Source organism: Poecile atricapillus, chromosome 4 (genome assembly GCF_030490865.1).
Source record: "Poecile atricapillus isolate bPoeAtr1 chromosome 4, bPoeAtr1.hap1, whole genome shotgun sequence".
Taxonomy (NCBI): domain Eukaryota; kingdom Metazoa; phylum Chordata; class Aves; order Passeriformes; family Paridae; genus Poecile; species Poecile atricapillus.
Window position 1 is genome coordinate 25762492 of NC_081252.1, and position 22097 is coordinate 25784588.

At 44.5% G+C, this 22097-nt stretch overlaps 1 protein-coding gene across 2 annotated transcripts in view; it reads right to left on the reverse strand.

Moving 5' to 3' along the window:
- UNC5C (unc-5 netrin receptor C) overlaps nt 1-19987 on the reverse strand; it is a 248648-nt gene extending 228661 nt beyond the window's left edge. For both annotated transcript variants that reach the window (XM_058838631.1, XM_058838630.1), the window contains exon 1: nt 19618-19987. In XM_058838631.1, the coding sequence (XP_058694614.1) occupies nt 19618-19741 (124 nt within the window). In that variant the 5' untranslated portion in view covers nt 19742-19987. The remainder of the gene's footprint in view (nt 1-19617) is intronic.
- Between the last annotated feature and the right edge of the window lie 2110 nt (nt 19988-22097).

Consider the following 22097-nt stretch of genomic DNA (forward strand, 5'->3'; position numbering starts at 1 on the left):
TCTTGAAGTGCTATCTAATGCCCCTGCAGCAACTGCAGACCACCCACCATCTCCAGCCAATTCTGCCCTCTTCAAATACAGCTGGTGCCTGACACAGACAGGACACTTCTCTTGAGTAACTGCACCAAGACCATGAGGGGCTTCCAGCTGTGCAGATTTGAATGATGCAGTATTGCAGCACAGCTGCTCTGTATGAAACCCAGCACAGCCTTCCCCTGAGCGCAGCCCCCATGGGGAACAGGGGCAGTGGCACAAATGAATCCCCTCACCTTCACAGCTAAAACAGTGTTGGAAATGCCCTGGCAAGACTTGTCCATCTGGTGAGCAGAAAAGGAGGCTCTTCTGAAAGGAGTGAGTGACAGAAAAGCTGTGTAGGGGCTCCATTGGAGTCACTGAACCTCACGCATGTGGGCAAGCAGGCTGGAATAAACCACGTGGCATGGAGCAAATTGGGCAGGACTGGTCCTCAGAGGCACTGGCAGAGCTGGACCAATGGCTCAACACAACAGGGCTTCTCCAGTTGGGCATTAGGAGCCCCACTCCTAATTTTGTGTGTACCTTGCTGTCTGTCAGTGAGGATGAGTGGCAAAGCTGAGCCGGGCCAGCAGCATTTAAGCTGGACACAAATCAGACTGTAGTGCAAAAATCCAGCACCCAATTCCTACATTCTCTATAGCATGGAAACAAACACCACCATCAGCCATTTTCATACCACAAATTACTTCCATGTTTTCTATAAGCCCACCAGAGGGGAATTCCTGTGTCTGCTCACTCCCCAGTCCTGCCTCTCGCTCCTCTGGTTTCTATCTAAAATGGAGATAATTATACTTGCCTCTCTCCAGTATGTTTTTCCTACTGCAAATAAAAATGCATGACATTCACTCAAAGGCTTCTGAGCTTTCACTATGCAAAAGCGCCCTTTCTCAGGCGGCATGAGCTTTGTATTTCATAGCCAAGGTGGCCTTCATTAATTTAAACAGCATAAAAAGAAAATATGTTTATGAAAGGAATGGAACAATGCACTGAGAAGTCCTCCCAAATTTTATTACGCATAGTTTTTAGGTTAGTGGATAATTTTTTAAATCTAATGTGTCATATTTAATGTTCTACCAAGTCAAATACATAGATACCCTCAATTCTTTATATTTCTTCCTCTGCTAGCTTAATACACTGGGTCAAGTGTGACTACTGTTTATTTTAACTTTGCAAAATTGATCCCAGCTTCATATTTTTGAGACAGATTGGTCCATTTTGGTACATTTCCAGAATAAATTCTGCCTGTTCTTTTAAAGTGAGACAGACTTTTGACATACCACCGTTGTGACCGTGGAAGGCATTTCTGGCACACGTAGTGAGTGATTGACTTCCCCTCATGTTTTCATAGTGATAAATATGTGGTACCATTAGGCAGGAAAACAAAGTGTTCCCCCAAAAATCTCTGCTAAGCACATTTCCGAGAGAATGGGTTAGTATAGATACATCATGCTCTCTTTTCTGTGCTAAGAGGTATTTAATTCTGCAAAATTCACTCACTCCCACATAATTTAAACCGCCAAAATGCAACATTCTACTTTCCCTTTTCTGCACGTGTAAAAAGAACAGGCAATCTTGCCAAGGTTAACTATACAATCTTGTTAGGCTTCTATAGATTTCATTAATGCCTCATAAAAGAGAATCAATAAAACTCCTTGCACATCAATATAAAAAATGACCTTTCGATTTACTCTTTAAGATACAAAAAAGGAGAATCTTAATCAATAGACATTGTCAAAACTTCTCTGATAAGAGCTCCTGCAACAGGGAGCTAAGATTAAGAGTTCTTCAGAGAAGTTACGTTTCTGGTCTGAACTCCTTCCCAAGGATCTGGTTTTGATCCTATGGGAAACTTTGTTGGGACTACTCATTTTAGGCTACACACAACATCGCAAACTGCATATTAGAAGTGTGGGATTACTCATACACCGAAGCACAGATCCTGTGTAAGTGTCATCACAGTTCAAAGGTTAATAGGACTCCTCACAAGGGAAAGGATTTGTACAGAACTGTGCCTTTTATCCCATTCTTGCTTCAAATTTTCCTTTGACATGTTTCTTTGTGCTTAAAAGTCCACAATGCTTAAACTGACTTTTTCAGTTCCTTTTAAGTAATTTACAGTTTAGCATGCCCAGCAACCACACCAAAATGACATTTTCCTAAAGCATCCCAGCAGGAGAGTTGGTAACAAATAGCTCTGTCCTGGCACCGGTGTCGGCACACAAAAACAAGGGCCTGATCCATGGTATTTTCACTGACATTTTCCATCTATTTTGCTCCAAATTTCTCACTCACACAGCTTGTGGGATCCCACTCTACACAGCCTTTGGGTTTTACACTGTCCTCTTGCATTCAAATATAATAATGACCCACTGATATATTTTTAATATGGATGGACCAATTCATAAAATTGTTCTAAATTCCCCCATCCACTTCTGCAAGTTTTCTCAGGTGGGTACGGAACAGTCTCACATTAAAAACAAACAAACAATCTAAACCAAACAACAACATCAAGAGATAACCTGGTGGCAAGTGTAAATCTTTTTTGTCTTTTAAAGTATCTCTGTGCTTAAGGTACCTCCTAGCCACAATATAATAGATAGTTCATATAGATGATGACACTTTTATTTAAAAAAACTACCAAATCTCAAGTTCATGTGACTTTTCTTTTAGTTTTCAACCAGTTTTTCCTCCCTACCTGCCTTAGCTCACCCTGAATAGACTTCCAGACTGAATTGAAGATTCTGAGGTCATTCCTGAAGCAGGAAAGCCCAAAGTCTCTTATGTCAGGGCCACATTCAGTCCACTCAGTTGTGAACAGCTAGTGGTGTGGGATGATTGTGGGGCCTCTCACAGTCATTAGGCCAGACTAGTCCTCTGTGTGCTGGTCCCAGTGTGTGCTGGTGTCCTAGCAAAACGGAGCAGCAGCCCCTTTATCACTGCCTTCTCCTTCTTGACCCAAGTATCCATGCACAAAAATACCTGACCTTTAAACAGGCTGCCTGCATGCATTTGTGTCTGTCCCGTGGTTTTGAAGTAGCTGGTAAACACATACTGCTCTGCTTTCTGGCTTTCTCCAGCCTCAAATACCACAGGTTTGTTCCCATCCCAAGTTTTCATGAAAGAGAAAAGAATGTTTAGTCTATTGCTTGTATTTTTGGGAGAAAAGGATGCTTGAACTTCTTTATACAGTGCAGTATTTGTCTTACCACCTGGGAAAATAATAGAGCCTGCATTCAAAACTCTCATTCTTACAAACAAATCTATGTTTTCCACTGTTACTAATATTTGAAATTATTAATCCTAGCAGGTTCATTTTTCCACGCTTTGATTTTTTATTGCCTACTTTGATAGAAGACAATGAGGACAGTCAGGTTTTATTTCTGTTTCTGTAAATACCCTCTAAGTTGATCAAAAGAGATCGGTCATTGCCATAGCAAGGAAGATGGTCTTGATGGTACACAGAAAAATTCAGCTCAGGTTTTGTTCAGAAGTAGGGAGATGTTCTGAGAACAAAAAACTGCAGAGAGTTGGGGCACTGTGAACATACAGCCTCTTTATTTTAATTACTTTGAAGAGGCTTTGCATCAGTGGGATAGTGGGCGATTGCAAAAACATCCAAAGAAGACTTTTTTTTGTTTTTCAAATAAAAAGCTTCAAATAATTTGCAGTCATAAACCAGGATTTTAACCAATAACTGCCCTTCTAGATGTCTATCTTTTCTTAAGGCTCTCCTAAGTGGGACAAGATCTTGTAAAGATACAAACATTTTCCTCCTCATTTTAGCGGTAAATAATCTCTCTTTGTTAACACTGGGACTGCTCTCTGATGTGCTTTGCAGCATCTGCTCCCTTTTCTCCCCAGCTCTTTTAAAAGCGTTCTTAGAGTCATGGAAATTTTTTCCGTCCAAACAGACCAGATAGAAATCTCTCCTTCAGGAAAGAGTCTCACAGAAACCCTGACTGCTAACAGCCCTCAGCTGGAGCAGAACCCAGGCACTGAACTCCGGGAAGCTGTGCTGGTTTACACAAAATGAGACATAGGGCTGCAAGCATATTTTGTGAAGGCCAGCTCTTCTACTTAGTTGATCGTTCTGAGCATAATCAAAAGTTTCAAAGCCTACGGCCTGTAGGCTGAAATTTATTGGGAACAGATGGGGCTAAGCAGCACACACAATTTACCTGTGTGCCTAAATAATGCTATATATATTTATAAGCATAAATAAACCAGCTGGTCTCCATTTCCTTGCTAATGAAAACACCCTTGGCCTTCCTGAACTCCAGACCTACACTGCCACAGCTACTTGGTCTTCACATACACAAGTCATATCCGTTGGCCCGAGTCATGAAAACCTGGTGTTGCACAAATTTTCATTAATAATTTTGGCTCTATCCTGGTTTCAGGTGGGATAGAATTAATTTTCTTCCTAGTAGCAGGTATGGCACTTTATTTTGGATTTAGGATGAGACTAATGGTGGCAACACACAGATGTTTCAGGTGTTGCTTAACAGTGCTTATAGTGAGTCAAGGACTTTACAGCTTCTCATCCCACCCTGCCAGCAAGGAGCCTGGGGGTGCATAAGAAGTTGGGAGGGGACGCAGCCAGGCCAGCTGACCCCAAAAGTTTTATTCCATATCATGCCTGTTATGATCAGCTACAAGTGAGGCGCAAAACCAGATAGGGGCTGCTGCATAGGAACTGGCTGGGGATCACTTAGCAGGTGAACAATTGGACTGTGCATCACTTGTTCCATATATTCACTTATTTTATTGCTGTTATTCATATTACTGTCATTTTCTCTTCATTTTCTGTCCTATTAAACCATTTTTATCTCCATCCATGAATTTTACTTTGTTTTTTTCCCCCCAGTTCTCTTCCCCCATCCCACGGTGTGGGGATGGAGTGAGCCAGTGGCCATGCGGTGTTTGCTACCTGCTGTGTTAAACCACAACAGGCTCCTACAGGAAGGCTCAGGCTGTCAATTAAATTATGGCAGCAGCTGAAATCCAAAGGTCACATCATCTAATATGAAACAACAACAAACAGCATTTGATAAACAGCACAAGTGAGAAGAACTAACTTTTGAAGTTCGGACTATTGCCAAGTAAAGTGCAGTACTCTTGCAGGTAAGCACATCTTCCCAAATGATATTTCATGGGCAGGAAGACACTTCCTTAGCAAGATACTTGCATGAAGCCTTAAGCTGGGTTTGTGGGAAGGAAACACGTAGGCTTACATAAGCAATTTCAGTCCAGAAATTCCTTGTGGTTAGTTAATTATATATACTAATAACTTCCCAATGACAGTGTCTGGAGGCAGCCTGCACATACACACAACAAAGCAATTTAATATTGTTTGCACACTACAATGTTCTCAAGCAATGACTCACACTTCAGTGCAAGGTCTCATACTACAGAAAGTTAAGAATTGGGACTTCAGCTTTCCAAAATTAAAGTACTGCATTCAGGAACCCCTGTGATGTCTCTAGAGAGAGTAACTTGCCAAAAACTTTGCAGCAACACCTTTGCAAATCATATCCAGGGATCCCTAGGAGCCTGTAGGATGATGCTAGGGACACCTAATACTGATTACAAGTATCACCACGTAGTTTTACACAGATCAAAATATGTTGATATATCTTAAAATATTGACCAACTAAAAGCAATGCCAAGGAGCTCCCTTTACACAAACAGGCTCTGTATATCCCCTCAAGGATGCAGGGAGAAAAAATGAGAACTGTTGTGGCATATCCCAATGTTATTTCCTACCTCTAACAATTGTTAGTTATGGTTTTTATTTTGGGGAGTAGGATCCTAAGCTTGAGAGGTTCATAGCTCAGGGGGGCAGCATTCCTAAGGAGCCTGGCACAGTTTTGGAGAGTAATGATTTTTTCAGAGCATGCAACAGCCAAAACATTTGAAGATTTATATCAACTTTAGCAGGGGAATCCAACTGCAGAACAAGGGTAGAAAAATTCCCAAAGTGGATATTTTTCAAATTTGCCTTTCTAAATAGTACTTTAGTTACCTTATTTCTTATGTTATTTTAGAGATTAAAGAAAATTTCCAAGTAATAAAAATTGCAGAATGCTGTCTTTTGCACAACTTCTTGTTAAGGTGTTTTTGTGCAGGGTAAAATGGCTTGAGTGGTAATCATAAGCTTTCTTCTGAACCTTCAAGACACATTTCTGAATTGGACAAACCACGCAGACTGTTTGAGCTCTCAAAGATGGTTTAGTAGCCTCATGCAACCCCAAATATTCTACAATAGATAGATAAGTGGTCACATTTTCTTCCCTCTATTTAAATACTGGTTCAAAGCCTTCCCAGAAAGAGGGGGCCCACTACATAACACAGTGTCATAAGTCCCCAGCAGCCCACTACAAGCCTGGCTCCTGGTCACCTTCGGCTTCCCAGCCTTTTGGCCAGCTGAATTAAGAGCATAACCAGCTGCCTCTTTGTGCCTTAGGCACATCTTTCAGCCTTGGTATACAATACACAGACATCCAGACAGATAAAAATAGCAAAACTTTGAGAAAGACAAAGAGTATTGGCACTGCAATGCCTTTTCCAATGAACAATATTCATGGTTGTACTGAAGCAATTGTCCCATGCCAATGTGACTGGCGTCATTTTGTTAGCTCCAGCATAATTTAATTACATAATTTTCCCAGCTCATAAATGTGTATATATTTACTTTTTTATAATAAAACACAGTAATGATTTTTTTAAAATAATTTTCAGGCAAAGTAGTGCAAGAGACTAAGAAGGAACATATGGTAAAACTCATTTTTGACCTATGTTTTATCCTCAAAACCCAAAAGTGGATTCAGTATTAAAATCAAAGCACTCTAAGTATATTATGAAATATTTACAGCTGTTATTACTGCCTGATTTATGTGTGCCAGAGACCAGATTATTCAGGCTGGTTTCACAAGCAATATGTCAGTAAACAGGATTTTGTTTGGTAATTATATTAAACATGTCCATATAAGCTTTGAATTAATTATAAACTGTATTTTACTGTACTTGATAAAAGCACTAAGCAGCAAGAACTAACGATGGCAGAAAGGTCTCCTCTCATTTTCAATAAAGCTTTCCATGTGAAAATCTGTCAACATGAAGAAGTTGCTGCTTGTAATTAAAACCAGGCTTTAGTTCAGTACTGTGTTTACATGTTATGTTCCAGAAGGGGGAAAAATGCAATTAAATTACTCTCCTTGAACCCTGTGGTTCGCAAACACACAGTCTGCTCTGGGCACGCTACCGATGTCAGCCCCTACAGCAAGGAAGACACAAACTACCAGGCTTGGCCTCATGACACGTTTGGGAGTTTGGCACAACTGGCACAGTGTGGTGAGAGCGCAAGGGAGCCCTCGAGGTACACTCAGAGGATGTTTGCAGTGGGTTTGTCTGCCCACATCAGGCATTTTAGCCGTGCTCCTGTCGGTACCGCACCAGGCTCCGCTAATGGACAGAGAATGATACAGCAGAGGCAGAGGAGGCTACAGCAGCGCTTCACCAGACTTGGGAGGTGTCAGCGAGCGACTCATTACCCCTCTGCTCCAGCTCTCACATTAACTTACTAAGCCACCCCTTGCCTGTCTCCACAACAGCTTTACAGCACAAGGTCTATTTTCGAGGCAGACTTCAAAGCGACTTCTCTCAATTAGACCCACTGCCAAACCAGGTGCTAAACTGTGCTTCTGTGGGTGCCAAGACCGCAGTACTGGGACCTCAGCCTGCTGGCTGCCTCTGAAGATGAACGCTAAGTTCCTCACCTGTAACACATCTCAATACCAAGCACACACTGTTTTTTTCACCACACTTTTTCAACCCTTTTTTTGATACATAGAGATGGCTGAATGCTATTTGCTGTGCCACTGGTTATCTGGAATTTCAGACCATAGGATATGAACACTATCTTGACACATTTAAAGGTTTTCACAATGCTGTAATGAGACATATTTCCTAAATAGCCAGGAAACAACCTTCTTCCATGGCAACCCAGTGCTCTACATGAGAAACCATCTTACAGACTTCAGTACAAACTTTTCTCAAACAAGGTCATATTATATTTAATGATAAAAAACCAAGCAGATAAGCAGCTCTGTGCTTATCCTGCATTACAGAAGCCTGTACACTGGATTTGTTAATCTAGTTTTAATTCAGAAACCTGACACTCCCTGCTTTTCTTGTATCCATTTTTGTTTCTCATTAATGCAACCAGATGGTGACTTCAGTTTGATTACAATTCTGCCTACTTTAATGCGAACTCTTCATCTTACTAGTATCAGATGACATTTGCTTTTCTTAATGTACATAGTTTTAGGAAAAGTACAGTGCTATTGCTGTGTTACATGAAAAATTCCAATATACATTTAGCTGACATAGCATCAGCTGGTGTTTAAACTTGGCTTAGCTAATGGACTTTTAATGTCAGTGGGGTTGTGTGCAGTTACTGGCTATTAGCAGGAATGGGCCCTTTCTATAAAAATCACTTTTCCTCAAGTGTGTTGTTTGAACATTCCTTCCCCTGATTTAGTGACTGTCACCAAATACAAAACAAATGCAAGGACGTTGGAATCTACTGTTATCTTTAAAACCAACTTAACCTCAGCCTGGCCTTCACACAAATGAAGTATGTTCTGCATTGGTACTAGTGAATACAAAACTTTAAAGACAAAAGACCAAATTTTCCCTGCCTTCCTGCAGTGAGTAAATCCCAGGCAATCCAGTGAAAATAATCAGACAAAGTAAATTTGATCACAATACTGTAATCTATTGATTTCCCTAATCAAAAAAAGGCAATGAAACCAAGTACTGGTAAAATGATCTGACCAGTAAAACAAAGCAGATTAATAGTCCACACAAAGTCACTAAAATTAATTTTCTTTGCAAATATTTCTCAGAAAAGCAAATTTAAAACTTTATTCTCGAGACAACAAAATGATAGAAATGTTTATAAAGTAAGTAATTAAATTAGGCATTTTATTTTTTTTTAAGATTTGGAAGGTTTTATTTAATAGCCATGTTTACTACAATGAATTAATATCTAACTTTTTTTTTTTTGGGCGGGGTGTGTGGAGGGAAAATAAAGATTCATACAGAAATATTTCAGGACAAGTAAAATATAAAAGCAGCTGAGCAGTTTGGCCTTTTCCAGTGCTCGTGAAAGGCATATGGCACTTCTCATTCTACTGCCTGCACCAGGATAACAACTGCTTTTGTCACCAGCTACCAGGCTGCACTTCTAACTTAAAACTTCGAAGCCCATGCTTTTAGTGGCAGAGCTCTTTAGTTCAAAAATGATTGCTAAGGCAGGAAATTGCCACACATTTGTGTGTAATAGATATTTACGTGGGTATCTGCCTATTTGGCTGTCAGTGTTCTTATCTAAAATATTGTAACAAAAAGCCAAGCAATAAAACCGTCTACCTGAAAGAACTCTGCAAACTTGTTTTCAACTGAGGCACCGTGTTAATCTCTCTATAGGAAAGAGTCACATTGCTACATAGAAGGGAAATGGAAAGTCTCAAAGTTATTCAAATTGTTTTGCTTAAAAAAACTAAAAACAAACAGACAAACAGGGAAAAAACCCCAAAACCAAAACAAAAATGAAACAACCTTGCAAAAAAACTTGCCATCAAGTAAAATGAGATCAAAGTTTGTTGACCCTGGAGTCTCACTCTACTGTGTCAATGTATTTTTAACACAGAAGCAGATCAGCATCTGGCATATGCTGGCTCTGAAATTAATGGAGCTACATTTGGTGGTGGTCATAAACTGGCCTTGTACCACATAAGTCTATCCCTGGTATAAACATTAGGCATTTAAAAAAATTACAAAACAAAAGAAAACTGATAGTGAAATTGACAGGTCCCAGTCCTGAACTTTCTAGCTACAAACTTTCTAGTTACTTGGGAAATAAGAAATTAGGAACTTCATATTTGCTCCAGTACAGATATTTTGCATGACAAAGAGAAGGAAAACCCACACTCCTATTCTTGCCAGCAGACATCTGCTGCATAAGAAGATTGCTGCATTTTGTTTGAGCAAGAAACCAAAAAAGTTACCCTCACCTTCAAAAACTGGTGAGGAAGCAGAAAGGAAGTCCCTCAAGCTAGGTTTGAAGTGTCTGCATGAAAAGAGTTTTTAATGGGGACAAAGATTTGTCAAAAAATAGTGCAGATTTGGGGCCAAAAAAAACTTTGAGCAAGGAATACAAGTGTTTAATGGGACAATTCAGCAAGATTTTCTGTGAATAGCACTTGTAGAAGAGCAGAGTCTTCCCCACTTAATTACAGATCCATTCCTTAACCAGACAGAGTTCTAGTTTCCACAATGAACCCTGATTTTCAGAATAAGTGGCCAAGTTTAACGGAGGAAACTTTATCTCTTCCTAGTTGAAAGCACTAGAGAGTTTTATCTGGTTAACAGAGGTTCATGCAGCAGAGATTTCTCTATAGTCTCATCTAAGTGCAGACATGAAATTTCAGACTGGGCACCTCACTGTTTGCCAGTTAGCCCCAGCTATTCACTGTTAGGCACAGCCACTCATCTTTTGTATGTGTAGAGCTGCAGAGCAAGCAGGCAGACACACAAAATTGTGGGAAAAGGGAAAGGTGAGAGGGATACATCTGCGCTGACTCCATGAGCAGCTGGCAAAACTTAGAGATTTCATTCTCTAATGAAAGAGAAAATTCATTCAGAATAAGGCAGCGTGCACATCTGTACTTGGAATTACTCCTGCTAAGTGCCCACACTTCAGTCAGTGTAGGTAAATCCAGTGCCCATTAGAACAGAATTAGTCTCGCTTGCTATTCTGTCCCACCTCTTACTCCTTGATTCCAGTATGACTGAACTGCAATTAACCTCATTCCGTGAGACTGTACTTTATTTTCACTGACTATGTAAACTTTCCAGTATAAACACATATGTTGGGAGTGGATAAGACAAGCGATGTATTTCAACAATAGATACATCATATCATAAAAGTGCAGCAATTCATATTACAGCCATTATTTTAGCAAATTGATGGCTGGAGTATAGCGCTCCAAGAAGCTCTGAATTACTTATAATCCTGTGGTGATCCCTTTTCACTGTCTCATGTGAAATGCTCTGAAGTCAAGCAAAGAAACACCTGGGGAACAACTATCAGTTCAAACAAGTTTCCAAAACAATTGCAATAAAGTCAACCTCTTCTGACAGATCATGCAAGGCTTACTTACACATTTCCTTATATCTAGCTGATGAAATTCAAGATTTCTCAAACAAAAAAAAAAAAATGCATCCAGCACTCAGGAGACCACAAAACATGCAAGCTTTCCTTTTTCTCGCAGGATACACCGCTAATCCACTGAGATTAACATTTCAGCCTCTCACTCAATATAAGACTAAGAAATAAAGCTACTTTACTTCTTGAAAATAACCAAAAAGGGATTGGCAGGAGCTACCTAACAAGAAAATGCTCAGCTGTTGCCAGGCCAGTGAAATCTATCTGAGCTCCTTAGCATAATTGTTGAAAATGTTCCTGCAACAAGAGAAAAAAGATACTGATTTAATTGCCTAGGCAACCTCATAGCTTTTATGACTCATAAGGCAACAGGGTCCTCTGGAGCGCAAGTCATTCATTCAGACGAATGAAGTACAGTTGAATAACAGTACTGAATTGCAGATTAAACCCAAAACAAACAAAACAGCCCAGGACAGTGATCCTTATTCCATTTACAGCAGTGCTGCAGTCATGTGCTGGAACTGCTCTTCCTCCTTCCAAATTGGAGATAACACTGTGGATTGCATTGGGCAAAGCAAATCCTTCCAAGCTCCCTGCCATCACAAAGTCAGAGTTTCTAGGAAGCATCCCTGTTCCTGAGCAACAGCATATACTTCTGCCTGTTCCTTTGTTCTGGTTCTGGCCAGCACACGGCCAGTTTTTGCAGTAGCCAGGAGGGGGCATGGCTAGGTCCCGGAGATTATACTACACCATCTCACTTAATTTTCCAGGGATGAGGTGAAGGGCTCTCTTCCAAGTCTGGGTAGTGTGGCAGAGGGAGCGGTCAGGCATTGCTGTGGTCAGGGAGTTTCCATGTGAATCATTCCCCTCTCTCGCACCTTCTGTCGTCAGTATTGTTGCTGTACATTTTCTTACCTAACTGCTGTTGCCAGGAAATTGTTCTTAGCTTAACCCATGATCTTTACATTGTGTGCCTCCAATTCACCATCCCACCTCAGGGGAGGGGAGGAGGGAGAGAGAGAGAGACCATTCCTAACCCATTGCACCCTTTTATACATATTTCTAGATTAGCAGATACAAAGAAATCATCAGTGAGACACAAGAAATTCAACATTGAGAAGGTACCTGAGAGCCAACGTGGCATTCCCTCTGTAGAATTACCTCCTCTTTGGGGATTCCTTCTGCAGCATCCCCTCTTCAGAGAAGAATGGACTGGAGTGCCAGTCTTGGCTACTCAGAAAACTTGAGCTCATGTTTTAAGCATTTGCTCTGCAGGCTTAGGCAATTCCCCCTAGACCTCTCCACCAAACAGTGATAAATACAGCAAACTTCCAAATCCAGCAAAATAGAGACTGGATAACTAAGGCAATGTTACAAACGAGAACTTCCCGTTGTCTCCAGCAATGCAAACACGTAGCAAAGCTCTGCTAAAGACACAGCTGCAGATATTCCCCACAGGAGGTGTCACCAACTCAGACAAGCACGCACAGCTTTTTGGGTGTCTCTCCTGTCCTGCCCGTGTGAAACTCACAACAAAGGTAAGTGAGAATCTGAGGAGGGGCTGAAGCACTGCAGCATCACATTCTGACAGGGGAGATGTCCCTGTCCTGACGGACTGTTTGGTTGCTGTGCAAGCTAGAGTAGCACTGCTCGTATTCAGGGAGCAGCAAAGGTACTCACCTAAATTCAACATTGCCTGACACTCCCTGCTGGAAATAAGGGCATGTCTGGCATCACTGGGAATCTGGGTCTCCATCTCAATCTGCATCTCAGTAAAACCAGTGTGATTTAGAATAAAAACAAACAAAACCAAAGCAAAACAACAACAAAAAGCCAAACAAAAAAAACCCAAACAAAACCCCAAACATCAAGATCTAGGAAGCACTGTAAATATATGCCATAACTGGTGCTAACCACGACAGTAAATTAAGTCTAACAGCGAGGTTTTTCCACTAGGCTGGTTGAAATACATGGAAAAACATAAATGGAAATGAAAACCATTGTTGTCAGAAGACTTCACAACTTTTTAACTTCTTCATTTTCACTGAACACCTAAAACATTTTCATAGAGCATAAATATGAATAGTTTGGACAGTATGGTAAATTCTCAGTGCTTTATTGACTTTTTCTCTAAAATAACTGAATCATTTCTGGTTTTGATTAAGATTTATTTCTTTTTTTCCAACCTCCCCTGAGCAAATAAACAAAAAAGAATCTTATTTTCCTCTTTTGTTTCCCCCTAGATTTTCCATGTTGATAAAAAGGGTATTTCTAAGTGAGACTGTTTTCGCATGAAGCTCTTTCTCCCCAGCCCAAACTTTTAGATAATGTGCCAGGCTATAAAGGGACTCCCCAAATCCTGGTGTTTGATGACCTGGGAGGAAATCCCATATTTCCTGCTTAACGTCCATGTGATTTGGGATGGAGTCATAAAAACAAACAGGAAGTTGTTCTAGTGATGACTACCCAGGGAGAAAGCTATGTACAAGCATCTCTGAGATTACTGAAAGCTGGGAAAACCTCTGGCAGCTCCTGCCCCGCTGCTCCCACTCACTGCACCTTACTTGTGCATGCTGTTTGTACAAGCAGAGCCAGCTTTGAGGAAAACAACTGGAACACAGCTGCAGTTTGGGGCTTTCCTTTAGCTTCTCCAGCTAGTGTGCACAGAGTTTTATGCTACATCCTCACACCAGAAAGATAAATCTAAATAAAATAACCACAATGGATCTTCTGCAAAATATTTAACCAAACCTATCATGAACCCAACAACAATACTAAATAAATCATCTCTCCACCACAGCAGTGCAGGGGGGGCTGGAGCACCTACAGATGACCCCATTAAATTAAACACAGGGGAATAAAGTATGCTCAAAATCAAGGGGAATTTTGTTGCTCCTATTTATTCTGTGTAAAGTTCTTTATAACCATTTCCCTTTTTAGCATAATTTCAAATGCTTGCTTGCCAATGATGCAAATTAAGTGTTTCTTTGAATACAGTTTGCCTCCCAGAAGACTTAATAACATTTCCTTCAGACTGCCTCTTGGATAATATTATGATGGAAAGATCCAGGGGTGCCTGCTCCTGAGACTGGCCTCTACTGAGCACACAAAATAAATCACTTAAACCACCACCATTCCTTCAGTCCTTGGAAGCAGCCGGCACAGAGCTGTGCCTCTGCACAACACTATCCTGACGGTGTGCTGATGGAGGTTGTGGCCAACTGGAAAACCACAGCTCGTCTCTTACTCCTTTCCTTTGATTCTTGACTTGTAGTGGGGAAGCTGTTTCGTACCTCGGAGCCGAATGCGCAGCAGAGCCGGCTGATGCAAATGACAGACGCTGTAATTACTGCTTCACTGGCACCCGTGCCAAGATCGCTGCCTGCTAGACTTGAATACCTCCACTGGGTGGCTAACAAGATGTGCACTTCACAAACCAGCACAGCCCTCTCCCCACCCTAAAGGGAGGAAAGACAATGCCATTTTTTTCCTAAAGGGACGTATGTGAAATATATTGCATAGGCAGAGCATCCACGATTACACTTTTATTTCAAAGATAGCCTCCAGTAACATGTTTTCAATGACAAACCAGCAGTCTGAGACTCACATTGAGCCCAATCCTCTTTGGCTAAATCACAAACTGTTCACTGGTCCAAGTGATGCAAATTTACCCAGGAACTCCCCTTTGCACCAGCAATTCAAACTTGTTTTTCTAATGAGCTGCAAAAGTAATTTTCTTGCCCTTTTGTAGAAAAAGTATCCAGAACAGATTCCTAGAAAGCCTAATGATGTTAAATCCAGAAAGAACCAGAAATCAAGAAATACAGCCATACACTATAAAACAGGTTACTAAAAACAAGATTGTTTTGCTGGTAGCATGACATAAATGTAGCTTCGCTTTTCGAAGTATAACTCTCCTTTGTATTCTAGTAATGCACAAAATTCTAGTCATATACTGTACAGAAATAGTTGTTGTCCTTCTCAGCCTGGGCTCCTCTTACTTTCCATAGGAACTGATTTGCTTTGTATCCTATTCAACTGAACTGGGTAGACTGTGTCTCAAAACACCTCTCTTCTATTTGCATAAAAATCAAGATATTTACCTGGAAATATCTAATAAATATAACCCACATTTTCTCCTTTCCTATTGCACAGACCAGCTATGGAACTGATTTGCCTGCCCTTGGCACAGAGTTGTATTCCTGTTTTCAGATGTACTGTATTTGGAAAATTAAATTAGGAAAATCTTTTTAATTTGGTTAAGGCTGTTTCCTGTTTCTGAATTTGGATGTCACACACACAAAGCTAGTCCCAAAATATAGTGAATAACTGGGGTTTAAGACCATTACCAAAGAAAAATAAAGTTGTGTGGTGAATGATCCATGTAAAGTGATTAAGTGCAAACATACACAACAACTGTGGAAATGTTTAGATGCACTCTGGCATTCTTACTGTACAGAGGAATAAATGACACTGATAAGTAATGCTGAAGAGCCATCAGGAGGAGCCTGTATGTGATCTATATATTTTTTCCATAACTCTTGCAACCAGCTGCCAGAGCCTGGAGCCAGAGGAAGAAGAGCTCAGATTCTGACTCCCATGTTCCCAAGGAGGACTCTCCTCTATGCACAGATTCATCCACTTAATTTTAATCCTCCTTAAACTGCACCTCTGTCAGCAAAGGATACACAATGGCTGCTTTGCTTTCAGAAAAGAGTACTGCAGTAATAAAATGCTACTCAGAAACAGTACAGGCTACCACATCCAGCTCAAACTTGCCAGCATCACTGAAATCTACCACAGTGCATCACTTTAAAACAGATTAATGTTCCAAAGGGCCTTATCCATTCACAACAAAATACTACTTGGCTCTTGCTTTATTAATACAAATACTACACCCACATGATCAAGTACAAGAGGTCCACTGATGCATCAAGATAATTAAGTCCTTTCCCCGCCTTTTTTTCAACAAGATGTGTTTAGGTATTTAATTAGGAAATGCATCCCCAAAAGGTTAGTACATTCACATGTTATATTTCACTTTTTCCGCACTAAGCATTTTCAAACTGCTGCTGTTGCTAATACAGACTATGCTGGGGCAAGACAAATATCTGCACATATGGCTCTTTTACAGTTTTCTTTTTAAATTATCACTTCAATTTAATTAGGTTTGAGGGGTTAAGCATGAAAAATGCACTCTTTCATTGTAAAGAAACAAATGAAACACAACCTCATTAATACGTAGTCCATTTAGCTTTTCAACCATCTTTTACACCATCGTTATTAACCCCAAAAGCTGTCTGAATCATGCTTGTCACTACAGATAGATAGCCTGACCCTCCCTTTTGTCCCACCTGCACAACAAGAAGGTGGGAACCACAGGATAGGTGGGTAACAGTTTGGGAGATGGGAAACATTGGGGCTGTAGGGGAGCACAGCAGTTGAAACCCAGTCTCTGCTGACTGAAGAGCCAAAGGAAAAGTTCTTCTTAGGGAGATGGCACAGAAATGCCCAGCAGGGGCATAGTTTGCAGCATTTAAATTCTAATTCTGATGTAGCTTATCATAGAGGTATAGTAAATGCAGTGAACGCCAGACCACAGTTGATTCTGGCTTGATTATCGCTCTGGCCCCATTCACACCGCTTTGAGAATTAAGGGCTGTCTCTACCATTGCAGCCATTTCCTGTTCTCTCCTGATAACAGCGGAAAAATACTTAGACAGCTTCAGATAAGAAGATAAGGAATACTCATAAAACAAAAAGTGTATTTAGGTCTGCTGAGAAGCTCACAGGAGGACGCCGAGATGCAGTGATAATGAATCTGCCAGGGAGTGAGGGGGGGTTGGTCCACCAACCCCTCAGTTAATAAATTCATCTTCTACCAGGCACTGGGAAAGGAAGGTATGAAAGCACAAGTCCCAGCAATGCTCATGGCTTTCTCAGCCTGCTTCAAAAGCTAAAGATAGTCGGGGAATTGAGATGAAACACGTATGGTTTTGAAGTGTATATATAGAATAGAGGGAAAACTTTGCCCGGTGCTATATGATGAGGAAACTTCCTGAAGAGGGCATAGTTAAACTGTTGATTCATTGCCTCACTGAAGCACCGTGTACACATACACACACACATGAAGATCCCCACTGCACACAACAATCAGAAAATCCCTCAGCTCTGGGAAAAATGCCAAAACCACATCTGCGCCCAAACTCTCTGCCTCGTCCTAGCAATAAAAATAAAAGTATACACAGGAAAAAAAAAAAAAAAAAGTAAAAAAATAAGAAAAAGAAAGTGCAAAACAAAGAGCTATATCACAAGCAGATTCCCTGGATTTTTCACTCTGTTGTGGAAGTTTATCACACATCACACATTAGGAAGTGTTGGAGAGTTCTCCATCTCTTTCTGGGTAGGTGAGCACAGCTGTGTTCTGTGGCAGGTCCCGCACGTGCGCTGCCCTTTGCAGTGTAGGAACAGGGGGCCTGGCTCCTCTGCCCTCGTGGCGTTTCTGTCACACAGCGTTGTGTCACAGAGGGTAAGTGTGGAAAGGAGAAACCATCTGGGAGTGTGAGGTATGAGCCCTGTGGCACCGAGATGAGCGCTCTGGAACAGCAGAACACAGGGGGTCCTCTCTGTCCTGCCTGGGCCATCTGTCATGCGAAACTCCCGTGTCCTGCCAGCAGAGCAGGCAGGCTCCTTTCCACTCCAGGTTCAACTGTCTGAGGGGACCTTTCCTCTCCAGCACCCCCTGACATGGTCTATCTGTGTCGACACAGACTGATACATACCCCCTGACACGTAGGTCTACATGCCTATGGTACTATTAAAACCTCTAAATACAAAATATCAAACCTAGCTTATCTTGAAGATGAAACCAGTGAAAGGAAATGGTATGGAAGACACAGATGAAATGTGCCAGGATGCATAAGGGATTTTTTGTACTCTTGTTCTCTGCTACCTCCTTTTCATGGCCAGATTTCTGATCTTCCTGTGAGACAAATGAGCAAGGGAACATGACTCTGAGGGGATGGAGTAAGAATCAGCAGGAAATGGATTAGCACTCTTACATGTACAGACATGGTGTTCGATGCACCCAGCCCACCAGCAGCAAACCTACGGCTCTGTGCCTGGGAGAACACACAGAAAGCCTGCCAGGGACACCGGGAATCAGAACAACCAGCACTGCTCTCCTGTCAAAAAGACCACAGAGGAGCGCACTTTGTAATGGCTGGGTGAGAGCACAGGGTCAGATCTGTGTAGTTTTCACAACTGCCTCTCCACGGACATGATGTGGGGAAAATCAAGCATTCTTACACTTGCATTATGCTAGCAACTTCAAATCAAAAGTCTGGTGTATGTTACTACTTCTTGGTTACATACATGTGGAAAATAAACAAAGAATCTTCTAAAATTCCTTTTCTCTTGTTAATCATACAACTGGGATTTCCCACTGCTTTAACCAACCCGCACATCTTTGGTATATGCAGCTCTGCCCACATGCAGCAGCAACCTCTCTCTTTCTCTCTCCTGTGTTCCACAAAAGCGACACATTTCCGCATTAGGTCTAACTCCTGGAAAGAAGAGAGGCACCGAGAAAGTTTGTCCAGCATCAGGTCGCAGGAGAAAAAGCCTCCTGCTGTAGCTGTCAGCTGGGTGGGTGCCACACTGAACCAGGGCTCTTTGTGATGCTTTCAAACACCCCTAAACACGCACTGAGAAGCAATACATTGCCACTTAGAAAGGGGAATTTATACCAGGGCTACACAGGGGAGGCAGATCGAGATGCACTCCAGAATCCCCGACACGGAGAGGAAACGAAATCTCAAAACATAAACACAGAAAGGCGGTGACTCCCGTCGGGTGTATCATGTTTTAGGCAGGAAGAAGGAGGGCGTGGGGGGCCTTGGGGGGTTCAAGACTGACCGTGGATTGCAGAGGTCCAGGGTACGGCTTTGCCGCTGCGGAGGGACAGCCGCCCGCACCTGCCTTTCGCACGCACCTTGCCAGCTCTCCGGGGCGCACCGGCGCCGCTCTCCAGCCCCGGAGGGGTGCCGGCGGGGCTCCTTCAGCCCGAACTTCCCCTCCGCTCTCCGTGCCCCATTCGAGGAAGGAGTGCAGGCAAACGCCTGTCCCGGCCAGGCTCAGCACCTACAGACCCGACCCGGCCGGTGCGACCGGACCCCCCGGACCCCGGCGGGGGTCGTGCATGCGGGGGATTGCACTGTTTGCACACACAAACGCAGTAAAAAAGATAATCGCGGCATAAACTCTCATTTCTAACCCGTACACGGAGGATGCTCCAACCCCTCTCCATCCATCCGTGCATCCGTGCATCCATCCATCCATCGCCTTACCTTGCGCCGCGGAGCCGGGGCGGCTGGCCCCCAGGACGGCCAGGGCGGGGAGCACCACCGTCTGCAGCAGGTATCCCAGTCCCAGCCCGCAGCGGGCCGCTGTCCCCTCCAGCCCCTTCCCCATGGCCGGGGCAGCGGGGGAGCCTCGCGGAGCTTTCCTGTGCCGCCTCTGCCGGCCCCGTCCCACCGCCGGGCGCGGAGCGGCGCCGAGCCCCCGCCGGGCGCTCAGGCTGCGCGGAGGGCGGCGGGGCGAGGGGCTGCGCTCGGAGCGGGCGGGCAGAGGCGCTGCATGGCCCCGCGGAGGGGCGCGGAGCCGGCGGAGCGCTGCTTTCTTCCCGCGGGCGGCTCGGCGCGGCTGCCTCCACCCCGGGGGTGGGCGGGGGCCGGGGCCGGGGCTGTGGAGAGGGGGCTGCGCCGGCCGCCTGCGATAGAATGCGAGCCGGAGCGAGGAGCAGACCCAGAGGGAAGGGGGCGGGGGAGGCTGGGAGCCACCCGCAGCAGAACCGGCCCCCTTTCGCCTCCTCCGCCCGCGCCCCCTGCGCGCACACCCGCGGGCACAGGCGCACGCAGATGTCGGTGCGCACACGTGCGCGCCCGCTCACACTCCGGCACAGGCTCACACACACTCCGGCACACGCTCACACACACTCCGGCACACGCTGACACTCCGGCACACGGTCACACTCCGGCACACACTCACTCACACTCCAGCACACACTCACACACACTCCGGCACACTCTCACACACACTCCGGCACACGCTCACACACACTCCGGCACACGCTCACACACACTCCGGCACAGGCTCACACACACTCCGGCACACGCTGACACTCCGGCACACGGTCACACTCCGGCACACACTCACTCACACTCCAGTACAGGCTCACTCACACTCCGGCACACTCTCACTCACACTCCGGCACACGCTCACACACACTCCGGCACACGCTCACACACACTCCGGCACACGCTCACACACACTCCGGCACACGCTCACACATACTCCGGCACAGGCTCACACTCCAGCACACGCTCACACACACTCCAGCACCGGCTCACTCACACTCCGGCACACGCTCACTCACACTCCAGCACACTCTCACTCACACTCCAGCACACGCTCACTCACACTCCAGCACACGCTCACACTCCAGCACACGCTCACTCACACTCCAGCACACGCTCACTCACACTCCAGCACACGCTCACTCACACTCCAGCACACGCTCACACTCCAGCACACGCTCACTCACACTCCAGCACACGCTCACACTCCAGCACACGCTCACTCACACTCCAGCACAGGCTCACTCACACTCCAGCACACGCTCACTCACACTCCAGCACACGCTCACACTCCAGCACACGCTCACTCACACTCCAGCACACGCTCACTCACACTCCAGCACACGCTCACACTCCAGCACACGCTCACTCACACTCCAGCACACGCTCACACCCCCGCCCCGGCCCACCTGAGCAGCGCAGCAGGCGTAGGAGCCAGGGCTGCGCTGGCCAGACCCAGCTACAGCCGGGGCTCTGGCATCCCCAGACTGTCCCCGTGGGCTTGACACCCCCACGCGCACCTCCAGGACTCTGGGCGATCAGGACCATCTTTAGGGAGCCGTCAGATGCAGGATCGGGGAGCACCATGCCGGACGGGGGGTACTAGTCTGCTCCCACAAGCAGCAGGGCAGGGGCAGAGATCGCACCAGGAGAGCTGTTGGAGAAGCCACCACCCCTGGGGAGCATCTCCCCGTTTGCCCTCCAGGGCCTCTCTCTTAAGGCTGGGGTCACTCCCTTTCAGCCCTTACCCTTCATTAACCTTCTTGCACCCCCAAAAACTGCCCCTGGCCTCTGACTTTCCCACGTGCCCACCAAGTCTCGCTGGGAAGGATAGCAGTGCCCACACCTCATGTTCTTCACTGCTCAGGGTCGGGCTTTACTGCTACTTTCTATGGTTTTTCTTTATTTCTTTTTTTTTTTTTTTTTTTTTTTTTTTTTGTACCTTTGGTTAGTTTCCTTGGTTTGGTTTTGGTTTTGAACGACTTTATGTTTGGTTTTGGGTTCTCTTTTCTAAGTTGTCCTTCCCTTTTGCAGAGCCAAGGTGGGCTGTCATGAGCAGCACCTCGCACACCACGTGTGCCGATGCCAGGGGCTGCAGCCCCGGAGCCCTCCCCACACCGCGGTACTCCAGACAGCGCTGCCTTCTCCAGCCCAGAAGTTCCCCCAAGCCGGGCTGCGTGCGAGGCATGAAGCTGTCCTTTCCTGGGAGGCGTGGCTGGGATCTTCCCAGGCACTCTGGCTTTGCCTTCCCCTCCCTGTCCTTTCCACACAGGAAAACAGCTACCAGCCTTGCTGATGCTGCAGGAGGGTTTCCCTGGGGTCGCTGGAGCTGTCTGCCTCCAGGGAGGCTCTGTCCCACCTGCCCCCTGGCTTCAATGTCCTCCCCAGGGAATTACCCACACTGTTCCCAC